Here is a 17658-nt window from a genome sequence, read left to right on the forward strand (position 1 = left end):
TGATGATAAAGGATAGATATATTTACACTCCCTGATATATAACTTATTTACATAAATTATTCAATCATATATTTATTGAAAACGTCAATATTATTTACACAAATCATCCATACTTTTTGAAAAGTTGCACATACACCTTAAAAAATATCAACATCATTACACAAACTATCTTCATTTTTTGAATATTAGAAGTGGTTTCTGTATGCAAAGACAATGATAATTTGTGTAAATAGACCATAGATTATATATAGGTGTAAATGCAATTATCCCTAGTAATGTCATAGGAAATTGAATAAAACATTTATACAATATATGAGTTTTAATGCAATTTTAACTCAATGTGATATTACAAATGAGTAAATTATCTCATATAAGAAAACAATAGCAATTTACCACAATGAATTTTAAAAAATTGCAATATAACTCCATGTGATATTGAAAATAAGCAAATTACCTCATATAAAAAAAATAAGAGCAATTTACCCCATGTGTTTTTTAAAATGAAAGTAAATATAGGGGGTAAATCGCTATATTTTCAAAAATATATGAAGGTAAATTATTATTTTTTTAATAAAAAAATAATCTGTTTATTTACCGTATCAGAAGAGATGATTTGTTGCATTTTTTTCCTTTATATTTGAGTCCAAAAGGATGGGCATAGGAGTGCCGTTTCGCTTTTTGTTGCGCCCATGACAAAGGGATTGGATACCAAATATGTTCCACCATCTCTTATATATCCTTTGCTGCCTTTTTAACTTTTATTTAAAAGGTTTTGATTCTTTTATTCCTCTATTTATTTGGTCCTTTTGTGGAATTTCCTTTTCAATTTTTTCTATCAAACCCTCTTTTATTTATAATATTTAGGTCGTCAATATATATCACAATTTTTAAAGTAATCTTCTGGTGGTGGCTTATTCAACATATACTTATATCACTTCTAAGAAGTGGAAATTAGAACATTTTTATTGAGTTTAATGTGATTTACCGTTCTGTGATATTGTAAATAAGTAAATTACCTGCATATGAAAAAATAATAGCAAACTTAACTCTCTGTATTTGTCATAAAGAAGTAATTTACTCATATGTATTTTTAGCATCAGACTTATTTTATCGATGACCCAAAAAAATAGAAAAAAAGAAAGGCCCAACTTCTCAACAAAGCACTTACTGAGAAGTGCAACAATTTTTTTCGACCCACCTAAACTTGACTACATTAAAAATCGGTAATTTAATGAGCACGCCACCATTGCCATTAATCAGCAATCATATAAATATCCTTAATTATTATGATTACAACAAAAGGAGCTATTTAATTTTAATGTTCCAATTATGTATCTACATTTTTGGTTGGTTGCATTTAAATCTTACAGTTGAGGAGTACTTGTTCATCATCCATCAAAGTTTAATACTTTAACCCAAACTCCAGCTTCATACTTACAGTTCAGATGGTAACATATGTCGCAGTCGGGAGACCAATTTTTATGAAATTTTATATTTTGATTATAAAACTTGGTACCTTTTAGCTTATTTTAAGGTGCTTAGGAAATTAAGATAAAGACATACGACGTAGTGACAACAACTTCAAATAAGATCCCTCTAATTGTGGGTCAACGTTATGAAATATAATACGAAATGGTATATTATTGTATTATTATAAGAGATTCTGATTTATTTAATTTACGATAATCCTTTGAAAATCATCAATATGATTGAGTTAATATCACTTTTTTTCACTAACGAAAATGTATTGAGTTCAAACTCAGATGCCCTCATTCCATCTACATTGTAATAAAATACGTGAAGACTTTTTGAGGATTTTCATAAGGAGAGCTCTCTAGTTGAAAATATCACTAAGATTATTATTTCGAACAAATGAATTTTTATTTTTCTATATATATTATGTATCTTAATTTATATATTCATGAAAAGTAAAACAAAATATAGAGGATCCAAAAATGGACTAACCTACCACCCCCCCTTCTTTTTCCAAAAGGAGTCGCACGACCGTCTCTTTTAGACATAGGAAAGTAGTCATTACTTTCTACTACAATTTGTTTTGGCTCCCACAGAAACTCAATCCTCAAACATCATTACCACCCTCTTTCTTTTAAAATGGCGGTAAGGAAGAAAGTGAAAGATGGTGAAAATTTACAACTATAAAGGAAATCCCACCTCCTCTTTTCCTTTTCTCCCATAATGGAACCCCCCAATTATTAAATTTGGGATGAGAAATTTTTACACTTATTACATTGATGTGATGTGTATCCGCACATGGCCAGTGATTATATTCCTGTGCAAGGTATTGTCTTCTTGAATTGATAATTACAGCTTTATCATAAAAAAAGTCACCCATACGTATTAGAAAGGAACTCTTAAACTTATAAATCGTGCGAGTCCCTCTCATCTTTTATCGATGTGAAATGCATACACAGACAAATATTGCCTGAATCATCGTCACTTTTTTAAATTTTGAATTATATGTTGATCATATAACATGTGTAATATACCTTTGCTCCGATCTGGACCAACATTTCCCCTCACAAAACTTTGCAAGCTGCATATTGTTTTTTCTTATTTTAATCTTACAGTCGTGAAAATAGAGAAAGCTGCCATAAAAGGCATCTAGAAAGGGAGAAAGTAGAGGAGGAGTTGGTGACTAAATTCCAGGCTCTTGCAGGAGCCATTTATGGGTAAAATTTGTACAAAGCTCATTTGGTAATGCGGCAGGGTGGTAGATACGAGTAGTTCCAAGATTTGGAAGTGCAACTGAAAACACGACTTTGCTGATAAGAAACTCAAAGTGTGGCATGTTTCTATTGCAGCCAACTGCAAGCAACCATTCTGAGAATGGACTTCACCCAAGTTCCAAACGATCTTTCGGCGCTCCTAATGTGATCTTGTCCCCTATCAAGCCAATGAAACCTTGTAAAATTTGACAATTTAATATGGGAGATATTGCAAATGAATAAATTAATTACTCCTTATGAAAAAAATAAATTATAGCAATTCATTTTCTTATTTTTGTTTTAAAGTACAACAATTTACTTTTCTATACTTTTTAAAATAAAGTTTACTTTTCTATCAAAAAAGGTAAATTGCTTCATTTTAAAAAAATATAGGAGGTAAATTGTTATATTTTTTTTATAGTGGATAATTTGCTCATTTACAATATTATAGAGGGATAAATTGTTATTTACTCATTTAATGTATATATATGTCACGTACGTAATATATATACATTGTATATTTATATATTTCAAAAAAGAAATTGTACATGCAACATGCATATAATAAGAGAAAGATCCGTGTTAAGTAATGGAAAACTAATTTCTTGGACTAAAGTTGGTGGTACTCAATTATCTTATATAATAGCAAAGTTTTATCCCGTGAACAGTAGGAGTATTTAATGTTGTCCAAAAACATTGAGTGGTGAGATCTATATTTGGTAGGATGATGGAGCAGATCTTAGGCAGTGTAGAATGTGGCATCCCATGTTAATAAAGGGAAAATAAGACAATAATCTAAGAGCCCTTTTGTGAAGTCAATAGTATAAGATATATGTGTTTGGGAAGAACAGATACTGCAAAATTCTTGACTCCATCTTTCTGTCACCTAGCAAAGATGCTATTCCTCGCTTCTCTTAATTATTAATTTATGAAGTTTAGTTTTATTTTTTTGTTTATCCAAATGAGTGTCGCATCGCATTAATAGCAATTTTATTGAAGTGATATCCCCAGAACAATAAATTACGGTATCATCTTGGTCTGAACGGAGTATTTTGGTGAGGAAGTTTGGTTTTCTTGGCGTATTTGTTTTTTTACAATAAGCTCACATGGGCGCTCGTATGCCATAAAATCTATTAGTGAACTCTTATTCCTTTTCTCTCTCTTGCTTTCTCTCTCTTAAGTTCTCCTTTTCACTCTCTCCTTTTTCTTGTATTAGTGAAACAGAGATGTGGGTTCATTGTAAGACATGATGAGCTTCCAGGGTTTTGATCTCCTCCACTTATGGCGGTGGAGAATTCTTGGTATTCTTCTTCTGCTTGGGGCTCGGGTTCTCGGGCTCAACAATGACGGGCTGCTCTTGATGTCTTTCAAGTACAGTGTTCTGAGCGATCCGTTTGGAGTTCTGCAGGGCTGGAATTACAATGATGAGACGCCGTGTTCGTGGAACGGAGTCACCTGCGGGACTCCGGGCTCCGACGACGCTTATTTTCGCGTCACGGGGCTGTCTCTTCCTGATTCCGGGCTTCTGGGTTCAGTCCCTGCAACTCTTGGCATGATTGAGCATCTCAGGAGCCTTAACCTTTCCAACAATTCCATTAATGGTTCCATTCCTCCCTCGCTATTTAATGCTTCGAAGCTTCAAGTTCTTGATTTTTCAAACAACTTGATCTCCGGAGGCCTGCCGGAGCTTGTAGGGAACTTGAAAAATCTTCAGGTTCTTAATCTTTCAGACAATGCCCTGGCGGGGAACCTGCCTGGAAATTTGACCACCCTTCAGAATTTAACAGCCGTTTCTTTGAAGAGTAATTACTTCTTCGGTTCACTTCCTGGTGGGTTCAATTCAGTTCGAGTTTTAGATCTGTCTTCCAATTTGATGAACGGGTCATTGCCGCCAGATTTCGGCGGCGGTAATCTAGCCTACTTGAACGTCTCCTTCAACAGACTCTCTGGAGAAATCCCACCGGAATTTGCTGCGAAAATCCCGGCAAATGCAACCGTAGATCTTGCATTCAACAACCTGACAGGTCCAATTCCCGACTCTAATCTCTTCTTCAACCAGGCAACCAAATCCTACTCCGGCAACACCGAGTTATGCGGCAAACCACTGAAAAACCTGTGTCCAATTCCATCTTCAATCGCAACTCTACCCAACGCTTCAGTACAAGAATCTCCACCAGCAATCGCCGCCATACCAAAAACCATAGATTCCAACCCCGCGACCGCAGGAAACCCGCCTCAAGTAAAAAGAACCGGGCTGAGGACTGGAACAATTCTGGGAATCGTCATCGGGGACGTCGCAGGAGTCGCAGTCCTGGTACTGCTTTTCGTGTACGTTTACCACCTGAAGAAAAGGAAAACCTTAAACAACGCTGTCAGAAAGCAAGCAGAAAGCGCGAAAGACTTCGACTGGGCCTCGTCCGCAGCATCCTCGGAAGAATACAACTGGCTGAGAAGCTGGACCTGTTTAAAGAAACAAAGACACGCCGCCGACGACGACGGCGGAGAAAGCACCTCGGACTCCACGAGCTCCGAGAGCGAAGACACTGAAATTTCGCACAAGAATCAGGAAATGCGGCAGAAAAACGGGGCCCTCGTAACGGTTGACGGGGAAAAACAACTTGAATTGGAGACGTTGCTCAAGGCCTCAGCCTACATCCTGGGTGCGTCCGGGTCCAGCATAATGTACAAGGCCGTGCTCGACGATGGAACCACACTGGCTGTCCGGCGGATCGGGGAGAACGGGGTGGAGAGGTTCAGAGATTTCGAGAATCAGGTTCGAGTCATAGCCAAATTGGTGCACCCGAATCTAGTCCGGATCCGAGGCTTCTACTGGGGCACTGACGAGAAGCTGATCATCTATGATTTCGTTCCCAATGGCAGCCTCGCCAACGCTCGTTACAGTAAGTCGAATCCCCTTGAGTTAAAATTTCATTTCGAAAATCATCATCATACATACATATGAATTGTTATTACAGTGACTTAAGCTTATTTTAGTTGCAACAAGTGTGCACCGACAGATTTGAATTATTGTTATCTAACATTCCTAGTTAGCTTTGATTAAATTTTCCTGCTATTATTACAATTCGACTTATGTGATATGTTTAGGCATTATGGTGCTATCTAAGTATTAATCAAAAGTGTACAGAAATGTCGCAGTCCCGATAATTGCTAGCGTAGAGACATAGGGATATCTGATGGTCCCATGAAACATTTATTTCTAGTCAGTCTGCCCATTACATTATTATATGACAAACTGGAAACGGTTCCACGTTCACTTTCCTAAGCCGCTTACGCTAACGTGTGCGGAAAGAAGTGGACTGGAGTTGGAACGGTGGAGTTGTTGTAACTGACCCCTTCTCTTTAATGCTCCGTTCTTCATCGGCAACCATTTTCAAGTCAATAGTGTCCTGTAGCGCATGGCTCTTAGCAATTCTTATCCTTGGCCCACCGAGCGTAGGATAGCGATGTGTGTGCCACGGCTATCATCATGAGCTAAATGTCACTCTGCCCTGTAGAAATGAAAAGGGACTTGCGCTTAATGATTGATTAGGATCTTTGTTGATGCTAACCTACTCCTACTTTTCAGGGAAAGCTGGCTCTTCACCTTGTCATTTACCTTGGGAAATGCGGCTCAAGATAGCAAAAGGTGTGGCCCGTGGGCTGTGTTACATCCACGAAAAGAGGCACGTGCATGGTAACTTGAAGCCCAGTAACATTCTGTTAGGCCCAGACATGGAACCCAAGATAGGGGACTTTGGACTTGAGAGGCTCGTGGCCGGCGATAACAGTTCCAAAGCTGGTGGATCGGCCCGTAATTTTGGAAGTAAGAGATCAACGGCCTCCCGCGACAGCTTCCAAGATTACTCTATCGGCCCTACTCCAAGCCCAAGCCCAAGTATAATTGGCGTGTCGCCTTATCACGCACCAGAGTCTCTCCGAAGCCTCAAACCCAACCCAAAGTGGGATGTGTTCTCGTTCGGTGTCGTGTTGCTTGAGTTGTTGACTGGGAAAGTTATCGTATCGGACGAGACGGGCCCCGCATTGGCCATCGGAGCATCCATGTCAGCAGACGAAGACAAGGGCAAAATCTTGAGGATGGCTGACATGGCGATCCGGGCTGACGTTGAGGGAAAAGAGGAAGCCTTATTGGCACTATTGAGATTAGGGTATGGTTGCATTTCTGCAGTGCCACAAAAGAGACCATCTATAAAAGAGGTCCTTCAAGCACTTGAAAGGTTTCCATCTTCTTCATTTTCTTCATCATACTATTATGGGCACTAGCGGGTGATGATGAATGGACCCAACTGTAGACATGTACGTATGTGTTGTTGACTGACATGTTTTTTTATTTGTCTTAGAGATTATTGATTGTAATGATGACCAATAGGGTTTGATTTCAATAGTACTAAGATTTGTCTGTGTCCTAACTGCAGCTGGTGTGAACTGGGTCCTTGTATTTTTTTTCTTTTTTGGGTTAATTAATTGGAAATTTAGAGGTTTTATGACCAAAAGAAAAATTGCTCTCCTGGTTGAGTCCTTCGGCCACCAGTAATGATATTGATATCTAGTATATCAAAATAGCTCGTAGGACTGTTCATTCGATATTACGATATCAGATGATTCAGATAGAACTAAAATTTTAATAAATCGAAAATTCAGTATATGAAAATGTACCATATACTTAATCGGAAATTTGTAACCCACCAATTTGTTTCGATAATTTCATAAATTTGAATATTTTTAGGAAAATATATGTTATCTATTATTTTGGGCCTTTATTTGGGTAAGGCGCTTCATACAGTTTAGCCCAGCCCAAGAGCAGTAAACCCTCACTAAATTTGAATTACAAAAAAGAGAAACTCCCCGCTCAACCCTCATTTCAAACACACTCACACACACAGGCTCCTCCATTTCCTCGCTAAATCGTAGATTCAGGAGCGAATTTGAAGAAATGGCGACCAACATCGGAATGATGGACTCGGCATACTTTGTTGGCCGATCGGAAATTCTTGCCTGGATTAATTCTACTCTCCATCTCAACCTCTCCAAAGTCGAAGAGGTACCACTCGCAATTCCTAATAACTTCCTTCCTTTTTCTTTTTGTTTTTATTTTCAGGGAATTGTGTAATCATGCGACTGCGTTCTGGATTTTTGCAGGCTTGCACAGGTGCTGTTCAATGCCAGCTGATGGATGCCGTTCACCCGGGGATGGTCCCGATGCACAAAGTCAATTTTGACGCGAAGAATGAGTACGAGATGATCCAAAATTACAAGGTCCTTCAAGATGTTTTCAACAAACTCAAGATCACTAAGGTATTATTACATTTTAATTTCACTAAAAGACTGTATTTTAACCTGGAATAGATTTACCTATGCTATATTATTTATAGATTAGTGATTTCGTGTTTGATTGGTTTCACTTTCCCTATAATTTATTTTTGCCCTTCTCTTTGAGGAGAAATGATTATATCTGCTGTATATGTGGATTTGCGTTTTGATGTGAGCACAGCACATAGAGGTGAACAAGTTGATCAAAGGAAGGGCCCTGGACAATTTGGAATTTATGCAATGGATGAAGCGTTACTGTGACTGTGTTAATGGAGGACTTATAAACAAGTGAGTTCTGGAGCTCGAAAATTATTACATGTTCTCCCTGTCTGTATTTGATGTTGAAGTGCCTTCTAATAAAGCGTATGTTAAAGCTTTATAGACAGATTCTGAGACTGCATTATTCATTTATTATGTCGTATGCAACTTCGAGATAGCTAATTCTCATGGTGTATGTAGAGTGTTCATACAACTTTTGTAGCTCCTTCTTACATTGAATTGCGAAAACTAGATGTTATACGCTCAGCAATAGAATGGTGTGAATTGTATAAATATGTGGAATTTGTTGCTTAATATTGATTTGCTGTGAAATTGAGAGGTCACAAAAGCTTCAAATATAGAACAATTTGACCTGATTATCATCTTGCGTAATTTTCTTTTTCTTTCCCCTCATCTCACCATATCAATTATTGTAGTACCATATCCTTTTATTTCTCCCTTGGTGCATGTGGACTGACCCAAAATCGGAGGTCCTCTTTTGCATTTGAAATTTGGATACATTATACATATATGCTAGATAAAGTTATTGCGAGGTTTTGCATATCACATTTTATGGAACAATACTTTGATGTCTATTAGCATCTAGATAACTTTCTTGCTATGTCAATAACTGTATGTCTAATGTGGAAATGTTCCAAAGGAACCTTGTTGTTTACTTATATTACTGTCTATTTTAGTTACAATCCTTTGGAAAGAAGAGAGGCTTGCAAGGGCGGAAAAGAGCTGGGCAAGAAATCTGCACCATCACAAACTTCATCTAAAAATCCGGCATCTGCCCCCAAACACACCACTCATAATAGTCGAAAGACTGATGCACATCATTCCAACACAGCAAATCAACCTGTTAAAGCTGCTCGACCTTCTTCAAGTGGTGGGCCTCCTTCTGTCTATCCTGAGGCAGAACGAAAAATGTTTGAGCAACAGGTTAAAAATTCCACCTATTGAGGATTGTATACATAGATTAAGAACATCTAGTAGCTTATTGCTTTTCTTTGTCTGGCAGATTACCGAGTTGAAGCTGTCAGTAGATAGTCTAGAGAAGGAAAGGGACTTCTACTTTGCCAAGTTGAGAGATATTGAGATCTTGTGCCAGACCCCTGAAATTGAAAAATTGCCTGTAATGTATTTCTAGCTAATCTAGTTTAAAGGAATTTCAATGTCTTTTCGAAAATGTATGTTGAATGCATTCTGACATGTGGATGCTTATTGTTATGAATTCTGCTGCAGGTAGTTGAAGCAATAAAAAGGATTTTATATGCTGCAGATGATGATGCATCAGTGGTTGCAGAAGCTCAGGCTATGATATCGGACCACCAGCAGCAAGTGGGACAATTGGGTGTCTTATCAGAGGAGACAGAGGAGAAGCTGAAGGCCGATTCTCAAAAGAGGAAAAGCATTATTAATGTTGATGTTGATGCAGTTGCCAGCAATATATCATCTCCAAGGCAACGATTTTCTGACTCCTCTGATGTCCATTGCAGTGGATCACCTCTAGTCACTTACTGATCATGTCTTTACGTTCAAGTATGAAAACCAGATTCCATCTGCTTCATCTCTTATCTCATATTCCTAGTACTAGTTGGAAGCATTGAGAATTTGAGACAGTCCTTTCTATCTGCAGGTTTTGGGTTCAATATATTGTTGTCCCTCTCCTTGTTGCTTAGAACGTATAAGAATCAAATTTCATAAGGGTAAGAGTTGTTGTTCTCGCGGAACAAAGATATAAGGATATGTGTAATTGTTTCAGAGAATGACTACGTATTATGGCACTATATGTACAATTGACATCTTGGTTAGGTGTGTGACGAATCACGTCCGAACACCTTTTGATCATATATAGTGTTTTGTGGCTTGCGCAATGTTCCACCATGATGAAAATATAATCCATGTACGAGCAAAGCAAGTTTAAAGGATTGAGGTCCAGAACTACTTTTTTTTGGTACTTGCTGCAGATTTGAATTGCTTTCCATAGAGATTCATCATCTAGTCTTTGAATGGGTCAATGCATCATAAAATGGAACCATGCTGTCAAAACTGCAAGAGATAAATAATTGTCCTTTGTCCTTGTTTTCTTGATTTCTTCAGGAAAAAATTCCTCCATGTTTTCGTATTGTTAAATTAAGTTGAAAACTCAATTTCACTTATATTATTATCATTTATATATGGTAATTTGCATTATTCGCCAAATGATTGAGTTGTTTTAACGGGGTTTGTGTTCTTCACTTGCTCTGCTGCCCTCTCCTATAATACATGCTGACGAGTGGACGATAATATTATATACGACTTAAAAATGCTGTATTTGTTTCTTTCCAATCGTCACTTGCACTCTGAATATATTTTTTGTTATTAACACCTAAAAATGTGATTTTTTATACAAATCAGAACATTTTCTTGCTCTTTTTATCCAACTTTTTGGTGGTTCTCGTGAAATAAGAAGAAGACAATTTTTATTGACTTAATCCAATAAATAATAAGTGACCGAGTTGCAATTACAGGACAACTCGGTATGATTCTTTGTCACGAAATTATAGCTCAACATGTTCTGTTGAAAACATGATCACGGGAATTTAAACATGGCTATAAACCCTGTCCACGATGAAATCGGAACTCAGCGCTTTGTGTCAGCTGATGACCAATTCTCCTGCCAAAATCTCGGACAAAAATTGTCCAATATGAATAAGTAGGCAAACATGTTTACCATGAAGAATCATATGATCGGACAAGCATATCAAGGACTCAGTCATCTGCCAAAATCCAACTGCCAGAATCACAAATATGAATGCATCAGCAAATAAGGTAAAACTCATTTATGTGATGTTTTGATGCAAGAAAATAAATCAAGATTTCATCCGTGATTACGATTACGTGATCTCTATCTCGACGTAAGCATTTCAAAAAATTATTTCAGAGCACTGATGTGACCACCTCTGGTGATCAAATGCAATGTGCAAAGAAGGTGGAGACGGTACAAATGTATTCGTCACCAGGGCAAGGTCAAGAACAGATCCAGCCGGTGCAGATCGTTCATCAACCACATTCCCAACCCGCTACAGCCTCAAACACCAGCGGTGGCATCTTGTCAAATGCTGCCGCTTCTGTCGCATCCACCCTTCAGTCCGCCAAGGATGCCATCTCAGAAAAGTAGCTTCATTATGATTTGAGCAATTGTCCACATTTTTATAATGTAGTTCTCGTATTCGTTGTATTATATCAAACTTTCCTGATTCTGAAAGTGTTATTCATCACATTCTTCAGACACTTATCCATTTTAATGCAAATGATAATCCGTGATCCTATGAAGAAAGAAAAACATTTAACAATATGTGTCATATGTTTGTTTCATGCTATATGTCTGGATCGAGAGACTCCAGCCTTTTGGATACGTGCAACATAAATATATTAGTATGACGTAGGATGCATCATCAGAGTATGTCAGAAGATCCAAACAACATTTTCTTTTAATTTTTGTGAGATCATTCCATTTGTGGAGACAAAATCATTAACCTAAGCTCTCCAAGATAATTAACGTTATCAATTCTTTTGCTGCAATGAAATTGTGAAAACGCTTCCCTGAATCCTGATGGATGTATACACTACAAAGCTTTCACCAAAGAACAACAGTAATCAGAATACCGGTGCTTAGCAAGCCAGTTAATCAGAATAGTTATAAATAAGCAATGATGCTTATACCTTTGCAAGTTGCATATGAATTCTGTACATTTTTTCAACCACTGAACTGAAAACGAACAATTTCCAATTGTTGTGCGACTATGGGTTTGGTTGAAGGATCGTATCAAGAATAAGAACGTGTTGCACAATTGAACGACGGAAGTATTAGAACCAAATTACTGCACTTTATTCCCATAGAAGTGTTACAAGAATCCTATTCCTTTGTCCTCTATTTCTTTAGATAATATAGTATATAACTAGCTTTGGTTTGAGTGGAAATTAAGCTATCTTTACATTTTAAAAGCCTCGCTTCACTCTTTAACTTCCAATTTCCTAGTGAGTTCACAAGACCGATCTCATTTATCAGCAACGAGTGTTTTAGTTCTTTTTTGATCGATTCGTTGCAGCAATGGGTTTGGCATTCTCCCGGATGCTAAAAGCGCTCTTTGCTAAACGTGAAATGAGGATTCTAATGGTGGGCCTTGACGCTGCTGGCAAAACAACTATACTTTACAAATTGAAACTTGGGGAGATCATCACTACCATTCCCACCATCGGTACCTCCATTTTGCACTCTCTTTCCAGTTTTTACTACTTAGTCTACAACGTTATATTTGCACGTTCGATATCAGAACCAAATACTACATAAGGAAACATAAGATATGGGCACAAGAAACTCTAGCACACATATTTACAAGTAACAATTCTGCTCAAGTTAAGATAAATCTTTGATGTGTATTTGACATATATTATCAGGTTTCAACGTGGAGACCGTTGAGTACAAAAACGTGAGCTTCACAGTGTGGGATGTTGGAGGGCAAGATAAGGTATGGAATCTGACCAGCACAAAAGAATAAAATTTATAGGCAATCGATCTAATTGAAAACATTAGTATTGATCAATTTACAGATACGGCCGTTGTGGAGGCACTACTTCCAGAACACACAAGGCCTCATTTTCGTGGTTGATAGCAATGACAGGGAGAGGATTACAGAAGCCAGGGACGAGCTCCATCGAATGCTTAACGAGGTTATTAAATTTCGTTACATCTATTTTCAGTAGAAGTTGCACCAACTTTTCCTTTAATAGGTGTCTTATTATGGCCTGAGTGAGATGGTCTGATTTTGCCTTTGCCTTCTTTTATTACAGGAGGATCTACGGGACGCAACAGTTCTTGTTTTCGCAAATAAACAAGATCTTCCTAATGCAATGACTGTTCCTGAGGTCACTGATAAGCTCGGTCTCCACTCTTTACGCCTGCGTCGTTGGTATGTAAATACATAAATTTTCTAACATATTATATCTTTATCATCATCACTTATATCATTCGTCTAAACATAAATGTTTTTATCTAACTGATATGATGAACCGGAGAAAAATGAATTTGATGCAGGTATATACAGAGCACTTGTGCTACCTCTGGCCAGGGACTCTACGAAGGCCTTGATTGGCTATCAAGCAATATTTCCACTAAGGTACATAAACATGTTTTGCAGGGGTTGAAAATGTAATTTTTTTAAAATCAAGAGGTTATTTTTATAATATATTTAAATATCAGGAGGTATCATTATTATAGTCCCAACCACAAACATCATTAATATTATTACATCTATATGTTCTTGCAGGTTTAAGCCTGCAGTGCAGATTAAAGTCCCAAGTCCTCTCCAAAAGGTGCAGTTCTTGTACTATGTTTTCATTTAGATGTTGATACCAAATTCTGGTATGAAATTTGGGGTTTCTTACATTTGACATGAGAATCTTATGGTAACATATGTGAGTGTGAAAATGAGAAAAGATAAAATGGAGACAGATGTTGAATTTAATAACAACCTCAAACGCTGTAAAAACTCATTATTGACATTATTGATTTCAGCAAAACCAGCTGTAAAACCTGCAGAGGTTTGACAATCGTGTTTTGGAGCCAACTCCAAATGGTAAAGGCGCATAATGAGTTAATTACTGGGGGCAGAATCAGAATCAGAATTATATATGTACCATAAAAAGGCTGTGAGTTTCAAAGCCCATATGTAGTCACAGTTCCTTACATTTGGACAGACAGACACACACATTATTCCTGCAGAAACCAAAACCAGCAAATGCTAAATTAATGTCGCATCTTACATTACAGCTATTGCAATTTATGAGAAACGAAGGCTGCATTCTAACCACACGAAAATATTACCAAGAGGTTCTTGGATTCTTGGCCATCCTTAATTTCTAATTATTCAACTCATAAACTCTGAATTTTGGGAAATCAAATGTTGTCATCGTTTCGAGACCATAGGATCACACATGGTGATGCCATCACGTAACAATTCACACCCCTTAAGTTGGTTGCTGGTGAGACCGTCACATATGCTCAACCGATTTCATACTTAAATTGGACTACTTCCCGCATGCATAAGCAAGAAATCATCATTCTTGGATTGATAGGCAATCAGATGTCGATATTTTTTAAGTTAAAATACTCGTCAAAGTATAATTTTGAAAAAAATTCTATACGTTATCAAGAACTATCCCAACTAGTTAAAGCATGGATGACGTTCCTGAAACTAGCTTGCATTTATGTTGTAGGAACTCACATTGTCCTACATACCACCACACTGGTCTGCCAAATTAAATAAATATGTCAGTTGCATTTGGGAAATTTGGTAGCACATTAAAAGGATTCAGTTTATGTAATAAGTCCTCATAATTGTGGATTTTTATGAAGTTTTTCTGCTGACATATGCATGAAAAAATTTTAGAGTTGGTGGTTGTTCGTCTTTGACTTTGATTGGTACCTTTTCATGTATGTGTGTGATTAAAACATTCCAGCAACGGAGACCAGTTGAAGTTGTGTATTTAATAAAGAAAAGGGCCTCTACAGACATCTGATGAGACACTTCAAACATATTTTATGATGCAGAAAGGTAGATATATAAGGTCCCATGTAACATAAATTCATTGGTAGATAGCCTCATTATTAATCCTCGCTTTTTTTGGATAAAATATGGTTCGACAAATATTCGAAATAAAGAATATAAGTATATGTTACTGAGCTAATGCATGTTGGTTTAATTCATAAGAACGAGCCACTTATTTTTAAAAGATAGATGTAAAGGTTGCTTTATTACTGAGTGAATTGTAATACTCATGTGAGCGACATTTGGTCTTTGTGGCTTGATTTGGTCTATGATGATGATCAGAATCGAAAACAATCCATTTTTTATATAAAAAAAATTATGCCCTTTTTTCATATATATATACCATCCAAAATTGTACAAACTCTCCGTGCCTTTTGCATAATTACATATATCACTCCATCCAAAATTACATAATTTCATCAAATATGAGAAGTATTTGTAATTATGTCAAACTTTAGGAAATGTCGTTATAATTTACCCATGTAATTATCCAAAAAATATTAATAATTCATATAAACATACCATAAATTATGAATGAAAATGTAAATTATCCCAAAAAAATAAATGCTGTAACAAAAATGAGATAGGCAACAAAATGGTGTAGCTGTTGCCAACCATTTTACCTCTGCTGTCTTCACATGAGTACGATGCTGTTTTTGTTTTTCATCATTGTACCGTTTCCATTTCCATGAACCATCACTTTTCCAGTTAAAAACCATTCTTCAAAAAGTTATATCAATGTAAGTAAAATTCATGACACACAAACATTTCTTTGTACCCATTTTCATTTTCATCATTGCACCAAAAAGTCAATTTTTTCATAGCTAAGTTACACTAATGTAATAACCTAGCTACTACATGTCTCTAAATGTTCTGATTGTTAGGAGATCATTTTTTACAGATCGTAAATGTGCAAAAAAATAAAATAAAATAAACGCAACACAAATTTTTTTATTATGTCCATGACTGTTCAAGATCGACTTTTTGTTAGCATATATATTTTTGTGCAAAATATTATGAAGTTACAATTTTTACACCTAGCAAAAATCTTATACAGTCGATGGACCTGAATGTAGTAAATGTTGGGTCAGATTCCACACTCCAATACTAGCAACTCTTGGTCCGATAAGATTGAGTTGAGTTCGAAAAATCCACAGTTCTTACATTAATGGAGAGTTGGAAAACTTGAAACACACAGTGTCGTTGATCGTTTGATTCATATCTAGAACATTAAACTTTTCTTTTCCTAAACATTAATTAAGTTGAAAACAGTTGGAAGTTTCAAAATCTACCTAAACTTCTTTAATTATATTAACGTTGTGTCTGAATTTCTATGTCTTGAACAACATTAGCTGTCCTCATAATTAGAAAATACTATGAGGAAAGAAACCTCCCCATGCCTCCAATTCACTGCTGCAATAAGTAAGAGGAATTTGTGGTTGTGTGCTCAAATCATTTCATGTATAGCACACAAATTATTGTATACTCTAATTTATAACTATTTAATTTTAAAGTAATTATAATATATATATAAGTATATAATTTAAGTTGATTTGTACTAGTCGAATTAAAGGAATGTACAATATTGTAAAGTTATATTTAATCCAGAATTTGTTTCAAGTAAGAAGGTTGATAAAAATAAAGTCCCAAGTAATTCTATCAAAATTGATAAAGTTTTTATTTTGTCGCAATAATAATTTCTTTCAAGTATTATATTACAGAATAAATTACGGTGACTTCAGTTATTGTCATGCTTGTGTTGTTTCTGATTGTTATGATTTTTTTTTTTGCGTAAATTAATTTTAATTATATTATTAATTTCATTCATCAATAATCAATATACTAATTATAAATATCAAATACATATAATTAACTAATAATTATTATTAAAGTAAAATAATAATTGTTATAAATTATTAAACTCGGTCATAATTCTTGAATTTACACAAATTATTATTACAAGACAGCAATAATCTTAGGAGTTTTTTTGTTTATTTTCAGATATATTCGATTTTTTACCAAAAGGAAAAAAGAAAAGAATGAATTAGTTTTATTGGTAAATAATTGAGACCAAATTAGTAGGTGTTTTTACTTGGGTTGAACAGTACAGCAAGATTCAGTGAGTGGGAAGGGATGTGATTTGGTCAACATGCAGTCATCATATGATTCCAGAATTATTGGGCGGGGTCCACTGGATTACAGCCCTGCCGTTGAGAAGTGAACCCCTCCCTCACGAATCATTGTACCTCTTTTCTCACCAAATCTCAACCCAAAATCCATCCCCACACTATCAATGCTTTTTAACCCTCACTCCAACCCCAACATCACTAAATATTTGTCCTTCCTCTATGAGAATTGTATTTATAAATAATTTATATTATTTTTTGAAAATTTAAAAATATACTTTAATTCACTACGACAAATTAAAATTGGATTCGCTAATACACTTCCAGAAAATTAACCGACACTAATAAAATTAATTAACAAAGTTGAGTTGCCATGAACTGAATGGCGTAGACTCGAGTCCCACCAACGCATGGGATTAATATATTTAATAGTGTTCGTTAGCTACATACACCAGACACGCCTTTTATTTATTGTAATACTATTTTAATTCGATATGAAGTTGAAAAAAACATTAATTTATTCAAACAACTCAAAAAGATTATTTTAGGATATCCACAAGAAATGAGGAAAATAAATGTGGGGACATGAGAGTAATTATGAACTTATAACCCCCTCATTCCAAA

At 36.0% G+C, this 17658-nt stretch overlaps 3 protein-coding genes across 4 annotated transcripts; all 3 read left to right on the forward strand.

Moving 5' to 3' along the window:
* The first annotated feature begins 3593 nt into the window (after nucleotides 1–3593).
* Nucleotides 3594–7153, forward strand: LOC105177583 (putative LRR receptor-like serine/threonine-protein kinase At4g37250). Its single transcript, XM_011100790.3, has 2 exons — nucleotides 3594–5626; nucleotides 6313–7153. The coding sequence occupies exons 1-2, from the start codon at nucleotides 3973–3975 to the stop codon at nucleotides 7005–7007; spliced, it is 2349 nt and encodes a 782-aa protein (XP_011099092.1). The 5' UTR covers nucleotides 3594–3972; the 3' UTR covers nucleotides 7008–7153.
* Nucleotides 7154–7584: 431 nt separating this feature from the next.
* On the forward strand, nucleotides 7585–10216 carry EB1C (end binding protein 1C). Of its 2 annotated transcripts, XM_011100792.3 has the most exons (7): nucleotides 7585–7785; nucleotides 7884–8039; nucleotides 8236–8342; nucleotides 9011–9257; nucleotides 9337–9450; nucleotides 9561–9857; nucleotides 9955–10216. In XM_011100792.3, the coding sequence occupies exons 1-6, from the start codon at nucleotides 7678–7680 to the stop codon at nucleotides 9837–9839; spliced, it is 1011 nt and encodes a 336-aa protein (XP_011099094.1). In that variant the 5' UTR covers nucleotides 7585–7677; the 3' UTR covers nucleotides 9840–9857; nucleotides 9955–10216. The 2 variants fall into 2 exon arrangements, with proteins under 2 accessions (XP_011099094.1, XP_011099093.1); XM_011100791.3 differs by having other exon boundaries at nucleotides 9561–10216.
* Nucleotides 10217–12280: 2064 nt separating this feature from the next.
* On the forward strand, nucleotides 12281–14110 carry LOC105177585 (ADP-ribosylation factor 1). The gene is made up of 7 exons (XM_011100793.3): nucleotides 12281–12559; nucleotides 12759–12829; nucleotides 12912–13031; nucleotides 13152–13270; nucleotides 13396–13477; nucleotides 13628–13673; nucleotides 13876–14110. The coding sequence occupies exons 1-6, from the start codon at nucleotides 12412–12414 to the stop codon at nucleotides 13631–13633; spliced, it is 546 nt and encodes a 181-aa protein (XP_011099095.1). The 5' UTR covers nucleotides 12281–12411; the 3' UTR covers nucleotides 13634–13673; nucleotides 13876–14110.
* Nucleotides 14111–17658: the final 3548 nt, after the last annotated feature.

The sequence above is a fragment of the Sesamum indicum genome, linkage group LG9 (assembly GCF_026168435.1).
Source record: "Sesamum indicum cultivar Baizhima isolate 11 linkage group LG9, ASM2616843v1, whole genome shotgun sequence".
Classification (NCBI taxonomy): Eukaryota; Viridiplantae; Streptophyta; class Magnoliopsida; order Lamiales; family Pedaliaceae; genus Sesamum; species Sesamum indicum.